We start from the raw sequence: 18,089 nt of genomic DNA, 5'->3' as shown, positions 1-18,089 counted from the left end.
GCCTGTATTGGTGGCTGTTTGTTTTAATGGTCTGTATGTTATTTGTGACTATCATTTGTGTTCTCTTGTAGGTGCTTGTTTTTGGGTCATATAACCCTTTGATATTTCTTTCGATTGGTGTGCTAGGGAACACCAAGTTTTCATTTCTTTTTGTGCAGGTAAGTGTCCTTGGCCTGTGTTGGTGCCTGTTTGTGTTTTTTAAAATTGTTGAGCTTATGTTTTTTTTCCTTTTGGCTAAACCAAATTTTTTTTTACCAGGATTGATCTGCAAAGTAGTGTTTGTCTTTCCTGGTCTAGCTACTAAATGCCTATTTTTTTGTGGTTTTTTTATTGGTGTTTGTGAAGTTTTTTATGCAGAGAAATGTACCCAAAAATTTTTTTTGGGAATTGTAAAAATAACATATGTATTTTTAATTAAATTTGTTCTTTATTTTTTATTTGCAAAATTGTTTTACATTTTGGACATGAATTCAACACAGAAAAAATGTACGCTCCTGCAGTAAGTTGACACCACATTTGTCAAAGCATTTTATTGTAGTATATTTGACAAACTTTAGTTTTGTATTCTTCATCTTTGTTTTTTTGTTTTTTTTAAAAGTGTGTGATGTCAATATATATTGCAGCAGAAGCCCTACCTCCCCAACCCACGCCAGCACTCCCACCCCAACCGCAAGCCCCACAACCACAGCCGGCTCCTCATCAACCAAGGCAACGGAGGCGTGCTAGGCCACCAATTTTCCGAACCCGTGTCCTACTTTTTGGGATGCCAGATGATGTGGTGGTGCGTAGATACCGGCTGCCACCACATCTAATCCTAGACACTCTCTCCATAATAGAGAGTGATCTGGAGTCTGAAATTCGGTATCCTACAGCAATACCACCATTGACACAATTCCTTGCAGTGTTACATTTTTTGGCTACAGCCTCATATCAGCATGTTGTGGGAGACCTGGTTGGCATGTCGCAGGGCCAGTTCAGTAAGGTCCTGCGGCGTGTCTGCCAGGCTTTCCTAAAGCGGGTGAAGCAGTTCATTGATATGCCTTTGGATGTTGGTGCCCTAGATGTGGTGAAGCGGCAATTTGCGGAAGGTGGTAGTCGCTTCCCACATGTTATTGGGGTTGTGGATGGCACACATGTTGCTATTCAGCCACCAAGACATAATGAAGAAATTTTTAGAAACAGGAAACTGTTTCATTCTCTGAATGTAATGGTTGTTTGTGGGCCATCCCTCCAGATCCTTTCCCTGAATGCAAAGTTTACTGGAAGTTCCCATGATGCATATGTCATTAGACAATCAGGGATATGGCAGAGATTAAGATCAAGTCAACGAGCAGACATGTGGTTATTGGGTGAGTTTTTGCTTTAATTTTTGAAACAAACAAAAATAACTTGACAAATATACTATTTTGAAATATTGGATTATCTACCAACAGGAGACCGTGGATATCCTTGCACCCCCTGGCTCATGACTCCTTACCGTAATCCCAGGCCAGGACCACAGATGGCATTTAACTCCGCGCTTACTGCCACTAGGCAGCTGGTGGAGCGCACAATTGGTGTCCTTAAAGGGCGGTTTCGTGTGCTCCACCGCACTGGTGGCGACATCATGTATTCGCCGGAGATGGCAAGTAAAATAGTGGTCCTGTGCGCAATACTACATAATATCGCGGTAAGGAGTAGTGTAGAGCTTCCTCAGGCAAAGGAATTGCCTGATGAGGAGCCAGGGGTTGGTCCACGCTTCGGTGGGGGGAGTGTGACACGGAGGGGGAGCCAAGTGAGGGCAAGAATTGTTGCAGAATATTTCAGGTATAGTGTTTTTATATTTTATATTTGCAGAAATAATACAACACAGTATGCTTATGTTTTTTAAACCATGATTGCATTTTGTATGATCTTGTAAAGTGATTGGGTAAGGCTTTTGTTGTGTTGGAATGGGTAATTGATTTTTTTAACAAAAACCAAAAACACGTTAAGCTTACAATGTTTATTTAGAAATTTAAATACTGTAATGTTAATAAATAGTGTCCTTATTTATTTTATATCCTCAAATCCTGATTATGTAACCAAACACACAAACAAATGATACTCAATGTTTCACACTTTGTGACTGTCCAGCTGAATGATCACACGAACTGTGGTGAGTACACAGATATGTATAGTAATTTTATCTAAAGTCTGTGTCTCTGTGTGTTGTTTTCTTAAATTTGTGTTCTAAACATTTTCGCTTCTGCTAATGCGAATTTCCGCTCGTGCCAAATAACACTCTGCTCTTCACAGCATTGCAAAGATCAATAAAGTTATTAGAAATGACAACATAGATTTTTGACCAATCACATGCTAACAGACACTATAAATATATGCCCAAATAAGGAAAACGCCATTGCCATGATGCGTGCAGCACCGTTCACCAGGCGGGAGCTCCGCGTGCTGGTTGCGGTGATGGACCGCCGCGTAGGCCGCGTTGGGCGCTTCATCCCCAATCTGGTGAAGCGCGAGGCCTACGCGGAGGTCCGCCGCCTGCTGCGGACTCGCGTCCGCAGCAGGCGGACAATCATCCAGCTAGAAAGGAGGTGGAGTGATCTCCGTAGGAGGACTCCAGATTTGTTGGCGGAGATCCGCCAGCAAATTCGGGCTCTGCATACACGAAGTAAGTTACCTTACATAATGTTTTGGGTCAAAATTGTGCTAATGGGTGATTTACCAAGTTTAGGGCTTCCGGAATTTATGGTTCAATTGTTCAATACAATGTGCACTGCAGGGGAAGCATATGTAACATGTGCAGAGAGAGTAATTTTTGGGTGTGGTATGTTAAATCTGCATATAAATTTGCATTGTTAAAATAAAGCAGCATGTATTTACCCTGCCCATAATTACACAAACCAACAAAATCTAACTCTCTCTGCACATGTTATATCTGCCACCCCTGCAGTGCACATGCTTTTGGCCAATTGCAAACGAAATTCCTGCTGTAATCCCCTTGGAATTTCAATCATTTTACAGTAAATGGTAGGCTAATTGCAACCTGCTGTGTCCTTTTTTGGAAATTATGACACTGTGTGTGGTTAGGGAAAACAGTACTGACTGTAGCAAAGTAACACCAAACAAGTGCATGTTTCAAACAAATAAGAAGCAGGCAGGAAAAAGAACCAAAAAACTTGATCAGTGCTGGCTATATAATAAGGTTCCTGGAATAGTAATCTGGTGATGTTGCCTAGACCAATCACTATGACTCAATTGACTAGATGAAGGAATGAGCTTCAAAGTAAAAATTTGGACTCATTTTGTTTGCTGTGGCCAACATGAAGAGGATCTTAACATGTTTGCTTTGCTATTACAAAAAAAAAAGCATTTAACATTGAACAGAACATTGAGAAAAGAAATTGATTACTATGTAATTTCTCATGTTTTCAAAATTTGTACACAATTATCATTCTAGGACAACAACAACGGCAAAACTCACCACCCCCTTCCCCTTCCCACTCCCCCTCACCTTCACACTCCCCCTCCCCTTCTCACTCCCCCTCCCCTTCTCACTCCCCCTCCCCTTCACAGTCCCCCTCAGCTTCCCAGTCCCCCTCAGCTTCCCAGTCCCCCTCAGCTTCCCAGTCCACCTCATCTTCCCAGTCCACCTCAGCTTCCCAGGCCCCATCAGCTTCCCTGGCCCACTCCACTTTCCATTCCCCTTCTCACCACACCTCTCCATCTCTTTCTGGGACCCCTTCTCCTCCTTCCCATACCCCTTCTCCTTCTAATTCTACATCCCAATCTGAACCCCCCACACCCTCTATTGCCTTAACTTTCTCTCCGCCCCCCTCGCCCTCTCAATCAGACCCCCCCTCTGAAATTGGCAACCAAATCCAGCCTCCTTCCCCCATCCAGCCTCCTGCCCCAATCCCTCCTCCTTCCCCAATCCCTCCTCCTTCCCCAATCCCTCCTCCTTCCCCAATCCCTCCTCCTTCCCCCATCCAGCCACCTTCCCCCATCCAGCCAACATCCCCACCCAGTGAATGGGCAGAGGAAGCCCCTGCAGACCGGTCCGGGAGTCTTGAGGTTGCCGTGGAAAGTAAGTTTTGTTTTATAATGAAAAAAATGATTACCCACTTACACTTACAATGTCAAAACATGCAGTGTTGTACTGTGTGAATTCTTGGACCCTGGACAAATATTTGAAAATTTCATCATGGTGTACATGTTGCCTTTACATATTTGTGAGTGTCATTATATGTACAGTGTGTATGTGTGCAATGTTTTGTGTGTCCACTCTAGGTTGACACTCATTAGGTAGCCAGGGTTGCCAGGAGAACAGGGTTTATATGTGTTAGTTTTTCTGGTAAACAGTTATACCTGAGTGGAGTTTAGTATGTTGTTTGCCTTTTACACTTGGGCCTGTGTAGTCTGAATATTTACACTTACAAATCACATGCTTCACTTTGTTATGCAGCCTAATGACACACTGTTTTTTTGTGTGAAAGTTACATTCTCAAAATTACTAATTGTTCTAGTCAAACCTGTTTGCACTTATTTAGTAAGGGCAGCTTTCAGGGAGTGTGGGAATGCTATGATATGTTGGCCTTCTGAAGATGTGGATATGCAGTGTGATGATGCAGGACCAACCCCCTAAAAATAAAATACAAATAAAACAACAAATGGGAATGAATGCCAACATGGTGTAACATTGACGAAGATGGTAGTTATCTTTAACATGGGATGTCGGACATAGCAACCAATAAGATTATACTTTAAAAATTGGGATCCACTTCTACAATATAATAATCATATTTTTGCTTGATTGCTATGGGCAACGTTCCATCTTAAATATAACTCACATAGTAGTAAATTTAACACATGGTCTGGAACACTTTAAAATCTGATAAAAAGGCTGAGCAGGCTTGTGTGTTCTGCTAATGATTGTACCATAAAACAGCCAGGATGTAGTAACTTTACCATTAAAGCAGGCCTGTCCAAACTGCGGCACTCCAACTGTTGAGAAACTACACATCCCAGCATGCCCTGACACAGCTTTGCCATTCCCTGACCACAAAACTGTGTAAAGGCATGCTGGTATATGTAGTTTCACAACAGCTGGAGTCCAGCAGTTTGGACATGCCAGCATTTAAGTGTGCTTTGCGCCTTGCTTGGATAATAAGTAATGTAATTAAGTTATTAATGTTTGTGTTGCATCTTAATTTCAGATGTTGCAGTTGGAGATCCAACAAGTTTATCCGGGATTCTTTACACCATGCGCCTACACCTGCAAGGAATCATGAATTGTGTTGACCAATTGCAAAAATTTGCTTGATTTTTATTATTTGTTTTAAAAAAAAAAAAAAAATATTAACCAAAATAAAAATAAAAAAGTTGATTACAGTTAACCGGGTGTTGTGTTTATTAATGCAAAAAAGGATCAGCAGATTGGCAGGCAGAATTTGTTTGCAAAAAACATTACACACATCTAACGTTACATTTTTACAAAAAAAAACAGGAGATTATTGTGTTAAGAAACATGTAAAAACCTTCATTCACAAACAACACCTTTAAAAAAAAAAAAAAGTGAAAAAAAAAAAAAAAACTATTTTACACTTTTACATGTTGATGGGCAATTATGGCAACAAAGTGTTAATCTGGTTTTTTTTTCAGACTTAATTGTTTAGGAACATTATCAATCATTACACTAATTGGGTTCGTAATTGAAAAGGGCTTGTGGACTTTAAAAGGAAAGGTGTAATTTCACTTAATAGCCAAAAAAAACATTTTTGTGCGTTTTACCTTAAAAGTGTGCACTTTTACGGTAAAATGTGTAAATCTACTCAAACTTAGTATTTTTACGATTAAGTATGTGTTATTGCGATGGTTTCGCAATGCTGCGATGGTTTCGCATTACTGCGATGTCATTTGGCGTACGCCCACTTTGTGTAATACTGCGTGCGAATTTGCAAAAATACGTTGAGGGCGGAGGTTCGCAAATTTACTACATTAACGCAACTTTGCGAATATGTTGTGCGACCGAAAAACTTAGCGATCAACTCGGAATGAGGGCCCATGTTCTTCGTTCTGGTGATCGGAGTGTGATTGACAGGAAGTGGGTGTTTCTGGGCGGAAACTGACCGTTTTATGGGTGTGTGTGAAAAAACGCTGGCGTTTCTGGAAAAAACGCGGGAGTGGCTGGAGAAACGGGGGAGTGTCTGGGCGAACGCTGGGTGTGTTTGTGACGTCAAACCAGGAATGAAACTGACTGAACTGATCGCAGTGGCAGAGTAAGTCTCGAGCTAATCGGAAACTGCAAAGAAATTTCTAATCGCTATTCTATTCGCAATTATGCAAACCTTTCGTTCGCAATTCTGCACAGCTAAGATACACTCCCAGTAGGCGGCGCCTTAGCGTGTGCAAAGCTGCTAAAAGCAGCTAGCGAGCGAACAACTCGGAATGAGGGCCTATGTGCGACTTTGGCTAAGTGTCAATTTTGACTATCTCCTCTATAGAGATAGTCAAAATTGACTTGCCTGCACAGTCTATCTATTCTTGCGATGCCGACCGGACGGGGCCGCGCATCGGCATCGAATTGGGATCGCAAGGTGACTTTCACCTTGTGATCTGCACTAACAAAATCGTAAGAAACAATCTCACCGTGTGTACACACCATAAGCCTCAGTTAGCATACAGAAAGATTCGGTGGGCGTTTTGGCCAATTTAACTAACAAGTTTAAGTTAACACATTGCTCTACTTTTGAAATAAGCATTTTTATGGCGCATGGGAAAAACAGAACTTCATCGATATGACAGCAAACTATTCGTGCAGGCCAGCCATAGGGCAGTGATAGTCAACCTGATACACTTTGGGGGCCATATTGGGCAGCCAGCCCTCTAACCTATATGAGGGGCGCACATGGAGATACTGTGATGAAGATGATGCTACAGTATGTCCTGCTAGTATAAGGGGGATCAATGATAAATGTAAAATCTGGCCTTATTTGAAGTGTACTTTTTTATTTATTTATATACTATACTAGGCAGGCTAAGAGCTGCATAGGCTCGAAGCCACATAAGCACCCACAATTTTTGTGACATTTGGCTAAGGTAGGCAGGGCTAGCCTTAGTGATGGACAGTTGGGGTCAGGTGACCCAGGGTGCCTATCAGGTTTGGGTAGGAGGCAGGGGCGGATTGGGAACAAAAAGCGGCCCTGGAAAAATTTGTACTCGTGGCCCCACATGGGCAGCACCAGAGGTGTAAGGTCTAGCTATGGGCCATGGCAGCAGCACCCTCCCCCCAAGACTTTCCAGATAGTGGGCATGTCCAGCATCAAGGGGAAGTTAAAAGGAAATAAAATTAAATGTTATGAGCAAATTATATGATACACCTTTAGACAGTGGTGCAAGTGGGCGGGTACGGGTGGGTACGGCGTACCCGTAAGAATTTAGCCGTGGGTACGCCGTACCCACACCGACGGGCCGCCGCTCCTCGCACCGCCGCTGATGTGAGGGAAGGAGAGCGCAGCCTGTGCCTCTCCTTCCCCTCAGTCTCCGGCGGGTGTCATAGTTTAATTCAGCGCCGATCCGTGAGCCAATCAGAGCTCGCGGTGCCTCTCCTTCCCCTCAGTCTCCGGCGGGTGTCATAGTTTAATTCAGCGCCGATCCGTGAGCCAATCAGAGCTCGCGGTGCGAGCTCTGATTGGCTCACGGATCGGCGCTGAATTAAACTGTGAGACACCCGCCGGAGACTGAGGGGAAGGAGAGGCACAGGCTGCGCTCTCCTTCCCTCACACAGGACGGCAGCGGCCAGCGGTGAGCGGGGGAAGGGGGAGGGAGGGGGGGGCATGTTATACCTGGCACTGGGGGATATCTGGCACTGGGGGGGCATTTCTATCTGGCACTGGGGGATATCTGGCACTGGGGGGCATATATACCTGGCACTGGGGGATATCTGGCACTGGGGGGCATATATACCTGGCACTGGGGGATATCTGGCACTGGGGGGCATATATACCTGGCACTGGGGGATATCTGGCACTGGGGGGGCATTTCTATCTGGCACTGGGGGATATCTGGCACTGGGGGGCATTTCTATCTGGCACTGGGGGATATCTGGCACTGGGGGGCATTTCTATCTGGCACTGGGGGATATCTGGCACTGGGGGGCATATATACCTGGCACTGGGGGGCATATATACCTGGCACTGGGGGATATCTGGCACTGGGGGGCATATATACCTGGCACTGGGGGATATCTGGCACAGGGGGGCATGTATACCTGGCACTGGGGGATATCTGGCACAGGGGGGCATGTATACCTGGCACTGGGGGATATCTGGCACAGGGGGGCATGTATACCTGGCACTGGGGGATATCTGGCACTGGGGGATATCTGGCACTGGGGGCATATCTGGCACTGTAGGGGCATTTCTGTATCTGGCACGGGGGGCAATGTATATCTGACACAGTGGGGGCATTTGTGTATCTGGCACTGTGGGGCAATGTGTATCTGGCACTGTGGGGCAATGTATATCTGGCACTGTGGGGCAACGTGTATCTGACACTGCGAGGCAATGTATATCTGGCACTCTGGGGGCATTTCTGTATCTGGCACTGTGGGGCAATGTGTATCTGGCACTGTTAGTCAATGTGTATCTGGCACTGTGGGGCAATGTATATCTGTCACTGTGGGGCAATGTGTATCTGGCACTGTTAGTCAATGTGTATCTGGCACTGTGGGGCAATGTATATCTGGCACTGTGGGGCAACAAGTATCTGGCACTATTGGGGTCATACGTGTATCTGCCTCTCCCCCATATGTGTATCACGCCCCCATTTTCATTGGCCACGCCCCATGTGGCATTTGGCCACACCCATTTTTTTTGCTCACAGCGGCTGGTTACCGCCGGCCGCGTGTGCGGGTGGTTTACTCCCCCCCCCGCTGCACCACCCGCAGGAGAGCTGTTACTGCTCTCCTCGGGCGGCGGTGTCTCGTCTCGGAGCTCGGCGGTGGAGCCACGCGCGCCGGATCTCCGGCCTCCCTGCTTCGTCCGTCCTCGCGGTTGCAGTGAGCGGGTCAGGTGACCCGGCGATCGGGTCCCGCGACGCCGCTCGGAGCCGCGTTAGGCCGGTTCTCTCCCCAGCCAGTTCCCCTGCGGGTGCCTGGCTTGTTAATGCTGTAGTGTCCATCTCTGGGGTTTCGGCTGCGGCTCAGGGGGCGGGTCCTGCGCATCCCTGTGCCTCTGGGGGCGTGGGTGGTGCCCTGCTTCCCCCCGCTGTTCCCCTGGTTCCCGCGGCTGCGGTGATCGTTGGGGCGTCAGCAGTGGCGTAACTAGAAATATTTCTCCCCCAAGCCAAAAAATTCTTCGCCCCTCCCCCCCCATCCCCCATAATTGGCACTAGTAAAGGGATAAACATTTGCGCGCCAAAGGCGCGTGCGCCGCAAAAAAGGGGCATGGCTTAGTTGAAATGGGCGTGGCTTCACATAAAGGGGCGTGGCATTGCAGGAAAAGACTACCTCATACCCCAGTTTTGCAAGCTGCACGCCCAGACGTTAGCCACCACAGGAAAGAAAAATAATCCTGATTCATGCCCCTTACATTATTTGTCATTTTTCCTCCTTATAGTAATGCCCAGTATACATTATGCCACATACTGCAATGGCCCTTAGACATTATGCCACACACAATAATGCACACACCGTAATGCCCTCGAAACATTATGCCACACACCGTAATGCCTGTGACACATTATGACAGGAATCGCAATGCCCGTTATACATTATGCTACACACTGCAATGCCCCTGATACATTATAGCACATACAATGTCTGTGACACATTATGACACACACCGCAATGACCCTGAGACATTATACCACATACCACAATGCTCGTGATATAGTATACAACACACCGTAATGCCTGACACATTATGACACACACCGCAATGTCCGTGATACATTATGCCACACAATGCAATGACCCTGAGACATTATACCACATATCACAATGCCAGTGATATAGTATACCATACACCGTAATGCCTGTGACACATACTGCAATGCCCGTTATACCCTATGCCACACACCGCAATGCCCGTTATACATTATGCCACACTGCAATGCCCCTGAGACATTAAACCACATACCACAATGCCCGTGATATAGTATGCCACACACCGTAATGCCTGTGACACATTATGACACACACCGCAATGTCCGTGATACATTATGCCACACACCGTAATGCCCATTACACATTAAGTCCTACAGTAAGGCTTCTAAGTACTTTTAAATTACCTGCTCGTTGCCAGGGGTTTCATGCTCTTGGTTCCATTCACGGTGCCAGGGGTTTTCATGCTCAGGGTGTCATGCTCATTGCCAGGGGTTTCATGCACTTGGTGTCATGCTCGTTGCCAGGGGTTTCATGCACTGGGTGTCATGCTCGTTGCTAGGGGGTAGTGCTTGTTGCTAGGGCTGTGCTCTCCCAGTGCCACATATGCCCCCAGTGCCAGATATTCCCCCACAGTGCCAGGTACTCACATGCCCCCAGTGCCAAATATAGCCCCCACCCCATATGTCAGGTACACATATACCCCCCCAGTGCCACATATGCCCCCAGTGCCACATAAGCCCCCCTCCCCCTGTGCCACATATGCCCCCAGTGCCACATAAGCCCCCCTCCCCCTGTGCCACATATGCCCCCAGTGCCACATAAGCCCCCCTCCCCCTGTGCCACATATGCCCCCAGTGCCACATAAGCCCCCCGTTCCCCCGCTGTTTTGTGTTGGAGGGACACGGAGGGCACAGCGCGCGCCTCTCCTGTGTCCCTCCTGGGTCTCCGGCGGGTCTGTTAAAGCAAGTGCTGGTTCGTGAGCCAATCAGAGCTCACGAACGGCACTTCTTTTATTAGACCCGCCGGAGACCCAGGAGGGACACAGGAGAGGCGCGCGCTGTGCCCTCCGTGTCCCTCCTTACAGCAGCGGAGGGAAGGAGGAGACCGCAGATTGACATGCGGACGCTCGTCCGCATGTCAATCTGCGCTAAATCAGTGGCGCCCCCGCAGCCCTGCGCCCCCAAGCCACCGCGAGGGCTGCGGGGGCAGTAGTTACGCCACTGGGCGTCGGGGGTGGACGGGCAGGCATCTGGGATTCATCCGGGTGCGCTCCCGGTGTCCCAGATCCTGCCACCGGCCGGTGGCCTTTGGCCCGGCGAGGTGATGCCATCTGCTGGCCAGCTCATGGTACAGCGCATGGGGTCAGGTCACGGTACAATGGCCGCTTCGTTTGCGGCAATAGGCAATGCGTTTGAAGCTGCGCCCGCAGGTTTCCTGCCGGCTGCTTCGGTGTCGGTGGCCTGGTCTGGGGCACTACAATTTCCGGTCATGACCTCCGGGGCGTCGCTTAGTTTCCCGGGTGTGCGGGCCCCCCTTTTTGCACCTTATTTGCCGCCGGCGTTTGCGCACACGCAGGGCTCTGTAACATCGTGGCCCGTCTCTGCGGGCCCGGGGTTGGCCCCGTTTTCGGGGTCTTACGCCGACGGGTTTTCTCCCGGGGCTCTCCCGCAGACTCCATATTGGTCGGCGCCGTTTCCACAGGCTCCGTACGCTTGGCACCCTGGTGTTGCCGCTCCGGCCACCTGGCCTCCCTCCTTTGGTACGGCCGTTGGCTCGGCGAACGCTGAGTCCTTGGCCGCGCCGGCCCCCTTTTCCCAGGCCCCCCTTTCTGCTTCCCCACCACCATTGCCTCCTGTTCCCCCTCCGGCGTGTGCCAGTTTTGTACCTCCCCTCCCCCCCTGCTGTCTCCCCGTTAGGTGTCGATGTGTCCAGGAGGGTCTCTCCCCCGGGTGGATCGTCCGGAGCCATGGCGGTAGCGACTTCCAGTGCAACGCAGAGGAGATCATCGGCGCCACAGAGCGAGCCGGTGGGAACAGGTGAAGCTGGGGGATCTCGGGTCGCTGAAGAGGTGCTGTCCGGCCCCACCGCCGCATCCGAAGAGGCGGGAGGTCCTTCTGGAACTGGTTAGATAGTAACTCCTTTTTCTTCTGATAGTTCTTCTTCCAGCTCTTCTTCTGATACTAGGTCTTCTGGGTCCCCTAGGCGCCCGCGTAAATTAGCCAGGCTCATTGCGCATCGCATACACAAGAAAGATAGGAAAGCTAAGGGCAAGGGTTCGGAGGTCGCGTCGGACCCTCCGTGTTTTACGGAAATGGTGCACTGCGCGAACACGGCGGTCACCAGGGGTTTGCGTAAGCGGATGAGGGAAAAGACTAGGAAGGGTAAATATGTCGACATATTCACCCTTACGGATGACATGCGAAAGGCTTTCGATAAGGCTAAGAAAGTCGGGGGCATTGGTGAAAATACATTTCGCAATTTTCATCAGTAGCTCCGTGGATTTTTAGTATTTACGGCGTGCTACGCCGAAACGAGGCCGGCGGAGTATCATAACACTGTCATATATTTATTCCTGGTGCACGAAATGTACTTGACCTCCAAGGGTTACGCGTGGCGGGACTACGACGAGAAGTTCCGTCGCAACCAGGACAGTAGACCCGACACTACCCTTGGGGTTTAAGGACGTTGAGGTATGGCTGGAAGGCAAGGCAACATGGTAGGCCCCTCCCTGAGTCCCAAGGCGGTAAACCGGGTTTGGGCGTCCGTCCGAGCCCGACCCCGGGGAATAAAGGGAAATGCTTTGCTTTCAACAACGGCAAGTGTTCCCGGGGTTCTAGTTAGTTCTAGTCCTGCAAGGTATGCGGCGGGGGTCACTCGGCCAAGGATTGCACTTCCGCTCCCGGGTCCCGGCCCTCTGAGGCTGCAGAGGTGCCTGGAAGTGGAAAGTAAGGCGTTTTCTCCTATTAACGTCCCGGAATTGACCAAATGGTTGGGTGCTTATCCTGACCTCACTTCCGGGCTGTTCTTGTTAGACGGTTTCCGTCACGGTTTCAGGCTCCCCATCCCGGATTCAGTCCTCGTTGTCTCCCGTCGCAATTTGAAGTCCGCGCGCGATTTCCCTTCAGTGGTCTCCCGTAAGGTGCAGGCTGAAATCAGCTTGGGGCGCATGTGCGGCCCTTTTCCGCGCCCCCCCCCGGTGCCAAGGCTGTGCATCGCTCCTTTAGGGGTGGTTCCCAAGAAGGCCCCCGTGGCGGCTCGGTCAACGACACCATCCCGGCGGAGTCTTGCAGGGTTCGGTACCAATCCTTTGATGAGGCCCTTCGATTAGTTAAAACAGCGGGTCCCGGCGACCTCATGGCCAAGCTGGACATTGAGTCCGCTTTCCGCCTGCTGCCCATTCACCCCGATTCCCTTCGTTTCCTAGGTTTTCGGTTAGGGGGTGGTTTCTACGTTGACAGGTGCTTGCCTATGGGTTGTTCCATTTCTTGTGCCTACTTTGAGAAATTCAGTTCTTTAAGTTGCCCACTACTTAGACGATTTTCTCTTTGTGGGTCCGAGGGACAGTTCGGTTTGCGGGGATGTCCTGGGTTTAGCTCAGCGTTTGTTCGGTCGTCTCGGGGTGCCCATGGCCTCGGATAAGACCGAGGGGCCCACGGTTTGCCTCAGTTATTTGGGCATTGAAATCGATTCGGAGGCCGGTTGCTGCCGGCTTCCCGCCGACAAGGTGCACAAATTGCTGGGTCTCATAGAGCAATGCCTCCTCAGTCGTAGGGTCAGATTACAACGGGTGCAGTCGTTGCTTGGATCTTTTAATTTTGCGTGCAGGATCATACCCATGGGGCGCGTGTTCTGCCGCAAAACTTGAGAGGTCCATAGCGGGGGTTCGCAAACCTCACCATACGGTGTATATTTCACGCGAGATTAGGGAAGATTTGCAAGTCTGGTCCTCTTTTTTGGTTTCCTTTTTACCGGAAGGTGTTATGGCCAGCTGAGCGCTGTTGGGCTTTGGGGCTTTTTTCAGGACGGAGTGGTGCGCCGCGCTTTGGCCTTTGTCATGGGTTTCCCGCGGTTTCACAAAGAACTTGCTTCTTTTGGAATTGTTCCCGTTGATAGTGGCCGTCGAATTGTGGTCACCCAGCTTGTCGGATCGGAGTATTGTGTTCCGCTGCGACAATCTGGGTGTAGTACATGCTGTTAATAACCAACGTTCGTCCTCTCCACAAGTTTTGCGCCTGTTGCGTTATTTAGTGCTTAAATGCCTGAGGCATAATATTCATTTCACGGCTGCGCATGTCCTGGGTGTTGACAATAGAATTGCTGATGCGCTGTCTCGTTTTGAGTTCGGAAAGTTTCGGGAGCCGGTTCCTGATGCGGCTTTCGGGGGTTTACCGGTTCCGCCCTTCCTGTGGAAGCTCGTTGAATAGGAGATACGGTGGCCGGTTGCCTCTGTTCGCTGGCGGACGGTATGGCCGGGGGGCGGCAGTCGTGAGCCCTGCTGTGGTGAGTGGGTCCTGCCTATGTGGGTAGGACTCCGGCTTGGGTCGCAGAAGCCCGGCTTCAGTTGGCTGGTCTTGCGACCTGGCTCCTGGGGAGTTCAGTTTGTTCGGTTTTAATTTGTTGCGCCTGTTGCGCGAACCCAAAAACGTGTTTTACCCGTCGGTTCTTGAACGGCTAGCGTTCAGGAATGGAGGGTGTGAAGTGAATTTTTACATTTTCCTCCGAGGAGGCCGAATTACAATTGGCATCACTCACGGTCCACGGGAGGATTTTTGAGTTTTCTCCTTCACTTGGGTTCTTTATCTGCATGTTTTCATTTTGTTTCTGTAATTTGAATAGTTTGCTGACGGTAGGAATTTTCTTTTGCAGCCGCTTTGGATGTCTCGGATCAGATTTGGCTTATTGGCCATTCTTACATTTTTTGGGCGGAGAGGCATCCTATGGCGGGGCGAACATGTGATTTCTTTGGGGACAAGGTAGTCAGATGGTTGGGTGTTAGAGGTTTACGTTGGATGGGTTTGCTTCGTCTGCTGTTTCGCCATGAACGAAGGTGGGGTCGGCCTGGCTGGATTGTCATTCACCTCGGGGGGAATGATATGAGTCGAGTCAAAGGCATCACCCTCATCCTGAGTATCAAGGCGGACTTGGTCGCGTTGCGAGCATCCTGGCCCCAAGTGACAGTCGTATGGTCTGACATAGTGCCCCGTTTTCACTGGTGGGGTGCTGTACGTTTTTCTGCAATTGAGAAAGCTAGGAAGAAGGTTAATTCTGCGGTGTCAGTGTATGTGCAGGCGATAGGGGGTTTGGTTGTTAGGCACCCGCTTTTGGTTCTTCGCAATGTGCAGTTTTATAGGGAGGACGGTGTTCACCTTTCCCCTGCGGGTGTGTTTTTAGAGAGTATCTTTCGAGTTTTGTCGGGTTGAGTTTTTTCCTTTGGTTTTGGTTGGATGGCGGTCTGCGGTTTTTTGTTGAAAATCCTTGTTGTGGCGGAAAGTCGCTACCAGCCAGCGGTCAAAGTTACATAAGTGGTCATTGTGGGGCACCCCCTTTTGGTAGAACAGCGAGTGTGTCCTCCCCTTGCGGGTGGACTATGTATGTTCCCGTGCGGGTTCGTCCAAGGCTCTGCTAGAGTAAAGGGGGTGATTCCTGCACAGTGCGGGTTATTATTATTATTATTATTATTATTATTATTATTATTATTACCAGTTATTTATATAGCGCACACATATTCCGCAGCGCTTTACAGAGAATATTTGGCCATTCACATCAGTCCCTGCCCCAGTGGAGCTTACAATCTATATTACCTATCACATGTACACACAGACACATTCACGCTAGGGTTAATTTTTGTTGGGATCCAATTAACCTACCAGTATATTTTTGGATTGTGGGAGGAAACCGGAGTACCCGGAGGAAACCCACGCAAGTACGGGGAGAATATACAAACTCCGCACAGTTAGGGCCATGGTGGGAATTGAACCCATGACCTCAGTGCTGTGAGGCAGTAATGCTAACCATTACACCGTCCGTACTGCCCCGTTATGTTTAAGGAGGCGGTTGTGAGTCCCCTCCTAGTTTTATTGGTTTATTATAGTTGACTAGTGCTGGTGAGTTGGTAGCGCCTTTTCTCGCCATCCTGCAATATTTAGTTTAAATGACAGGTCATCAAACAATAAATACCAGTTTGACCTTTTAAATCTAGCAGTTGGTGTCTGTGTGGTTATTTCATAGTGATAAGTTAGCTAAGTGATAAATGTTAAGTGTGTCAGAATAAAGTCATGGGTGACTTATGGCGCTCCTATAATGGCTGGCCACTCCTGTCTGGTCATATAGCTACACCCCTTGACCTTGCCCCATACCTTGAAGCAACTGGCCATGCCCCTTTGTGTACCTCTGCGATTGCATTCCCCTGGTGGTCCCTTAATTCTATATCCCTTCTCTCCGCACTGTAAATAATTATAGATGTTAGAAGTCTCCTCACATATTTATGACCTGCAGTCTTGTGACTTTACACGATCATGTGACTTCTCCCTAAAGTAGGAAATAATTTAAAGCAAGGGGTAAACCATTCCTTATATATTATTTACAATACAGACACATTATTTACGATACTATTGTTACTGTAAATCGTATGCTATAAAAAAATATATATATCTCTGTCCTGATTTTACCTGCATACACACGCTGACGTCAGTGCTCAGCCTAACATCTCACTGAAATGATATAAATGCTATGACATGTAATGGGCCGCAGTATGTAGGTTCTGTGTCGGCATTCTGAATGTCACATACTGTATCTGCCAATAATGATCACAATGGAAGGAAATGTCAACATGTAGAAAGTAAAGGTCATTTTATCAGACGAAAGGCCACGTTCAGCTGATTTTAAGACATGAAAACTAACATGAGATACAACTGATCTTCTGCATGCTGTACAATTGTGTAGATAATACACACAGAACTACACAAAAACAGTATTCATGTTTTTTTCTCCTAATTTATTGATTTGATTTATTGTATTCACAAAATTGCTAGAAAGTGAATACGTATGGTGTATGACCGGTTGCAATGGCTGGAAAGAGTTAAGGACATAAGGGCACGGGTTGAAAGGATATAGGTGGTCATTCCGAGTTGATCGCTAGCTGCATTCGTTCGCTGTGCAGCGATGAGGCAAAAAAACTGCACTTCTGTGCATGTGTATGCGGCACAATGCGCATGCGCAACATACTATTACAACGAACGATGTAGTTTTGCACAGGGTCTAGTGAAGCTTTTCAGTCGCACTGCTGGCCGCAGAGTGATTGACATGAAGTGGGTGTTTCTGGGTGTCAACTGACCGTTTCAGGGAGCGTTCGAAAAAACGCAGGCGTGCCAGGAAAAATGCAGGCGTGGCTGGGTGAACGCAGGGCGTGTTTGTGATGTCAAAACACTAACTGAACAGTCTAAAGTGATCGCAAGCGCCGAGTAGGTTTAGAGCTATTCTAAAACTGCACAAAAAAACTTTGCTGCCACTCTGCGATCCTTTCTGTCGCACTTCTGCTAAGCTAAAATACACTCCCAGTGGGAGGCGGCAAAAACTGCTAGCGAGCAATCAACACGGAATGACCACCATAAAACAATTTAGGAACACCCCTATAACTGATTTTCTTAGTTATCCAGGAGATGTTCCCAGTTAATATTAATAGTGTTAACAGGGTAAGTGTATTGCTTTTCGTTGGGCCTCCTAGTTTGGCCATTTGTGTTGAAGGATTGTAAAGGTTTCATGCTTGACCATTGATCAGGGAAATACAGACAGTATTAGGTAAACTAATATGGGCACTATCGAGCTCCAACTGTAAAGGTTCAAGGCGCAACTGGAATGGGTAAGGTCCAATACTTTGCTCAACGGCATGTAACAGTTGGTGACCCAATCACAAAGCATGTTCTTGGTTCCCCGAACATTCCACCTGTGGTGGGACATCACATTGAGATTGAGACTCTCGCTTAGCCTGTTTCTTAACATATACATATCAATCCATGACAATTAGGCAGTGCCCTAGGCATAAATTCATACACCTTAAACCAATGTATTGGCCTCTATCCAACACTGTCATACCGCTAATATTTTTTTCCCCTGGTAAAGCGACAAACACAAACAAAAGGAAAATGTTACATAAAACTACGTCTATGGTGCCGCTTGAACTGTGCTGCCTTTGGGAGTGCCTACAGACAGGTATTAAATGGGAAACAAG

At 48.3% G+C, this 18,089-nt stretch overlaps 2 protein-coding genes across 5 annotated transcripts in view; one reads left to right on the top strand and one right to left on the bottom strand.

The window, feature by feature from the left end:
- CTBP1 (C-terminal binding protein 1) overlaps positions 1–18,089 on the bottom strand; it is a 957,378-nt gene that overhangs the window by 600,818 nt on the left and 338,471 nt on the right. The window lies entirely within an intron of this gene.
- LOC134929080 (putative nuclease HARBI1) lies at positions 46–5,300 on the top strand. 3 transcript variants are annotated; one of them, XR_010178267.1, is made up of 7 exons: positions 74–158; positions 480–499; positions 599–1,349; positions 1,434–1,806; positions 2,116–2,137; positions 3,437–4,063; positions 5,193–5,300. XR_010178267.1 is itself a non-coding variant. In XM_063924914.1 (5 exons), exons 2-5 carry the CDS (start codon positions 485–487, stop codon positions 2,117–2,119), a joined length of 1,143 nt encoding a protein of 380 aa, XP_063780984.1. In that variant the 5' UTR covers positions 46–158; positions 480–484; the 3' UTR covers positions 2,120–3,388. The 3 variants fall into 3 exon arrangements, 1 of the variants encoding a protein (XP_063780984.1); XR_010178282.1 differs by lacking the exon at positions 480–499 and having other exon boundaries at positions 81–158; positions 1,235–1,349; XM_063924914.1 differs by lacking the exons at positions 3,437–4,063; positions 5,193–5,300 and having other exon boundaries at positions 46–158; positions 2,116–3,388.

This window comes from Pseudophryne corroboree, chromosome 1, assembly GCF_028390025.1.
Source record: "Pseudophryne corroboree isolate aPseCor3 chromosome 1, aPseCor3.hap2, whole genome shotgun sequence".
NCBI lineage: Eukaryota > Metazoa > Chordata > Amphibia > Anura > Myobatrachidae > Pseudophryne > Pseudophryne corroboree.
Note: the sequence above shows the minus strand (reverse complement) of the source record. Positions and strands in the feature narration are given on the sequence as shown.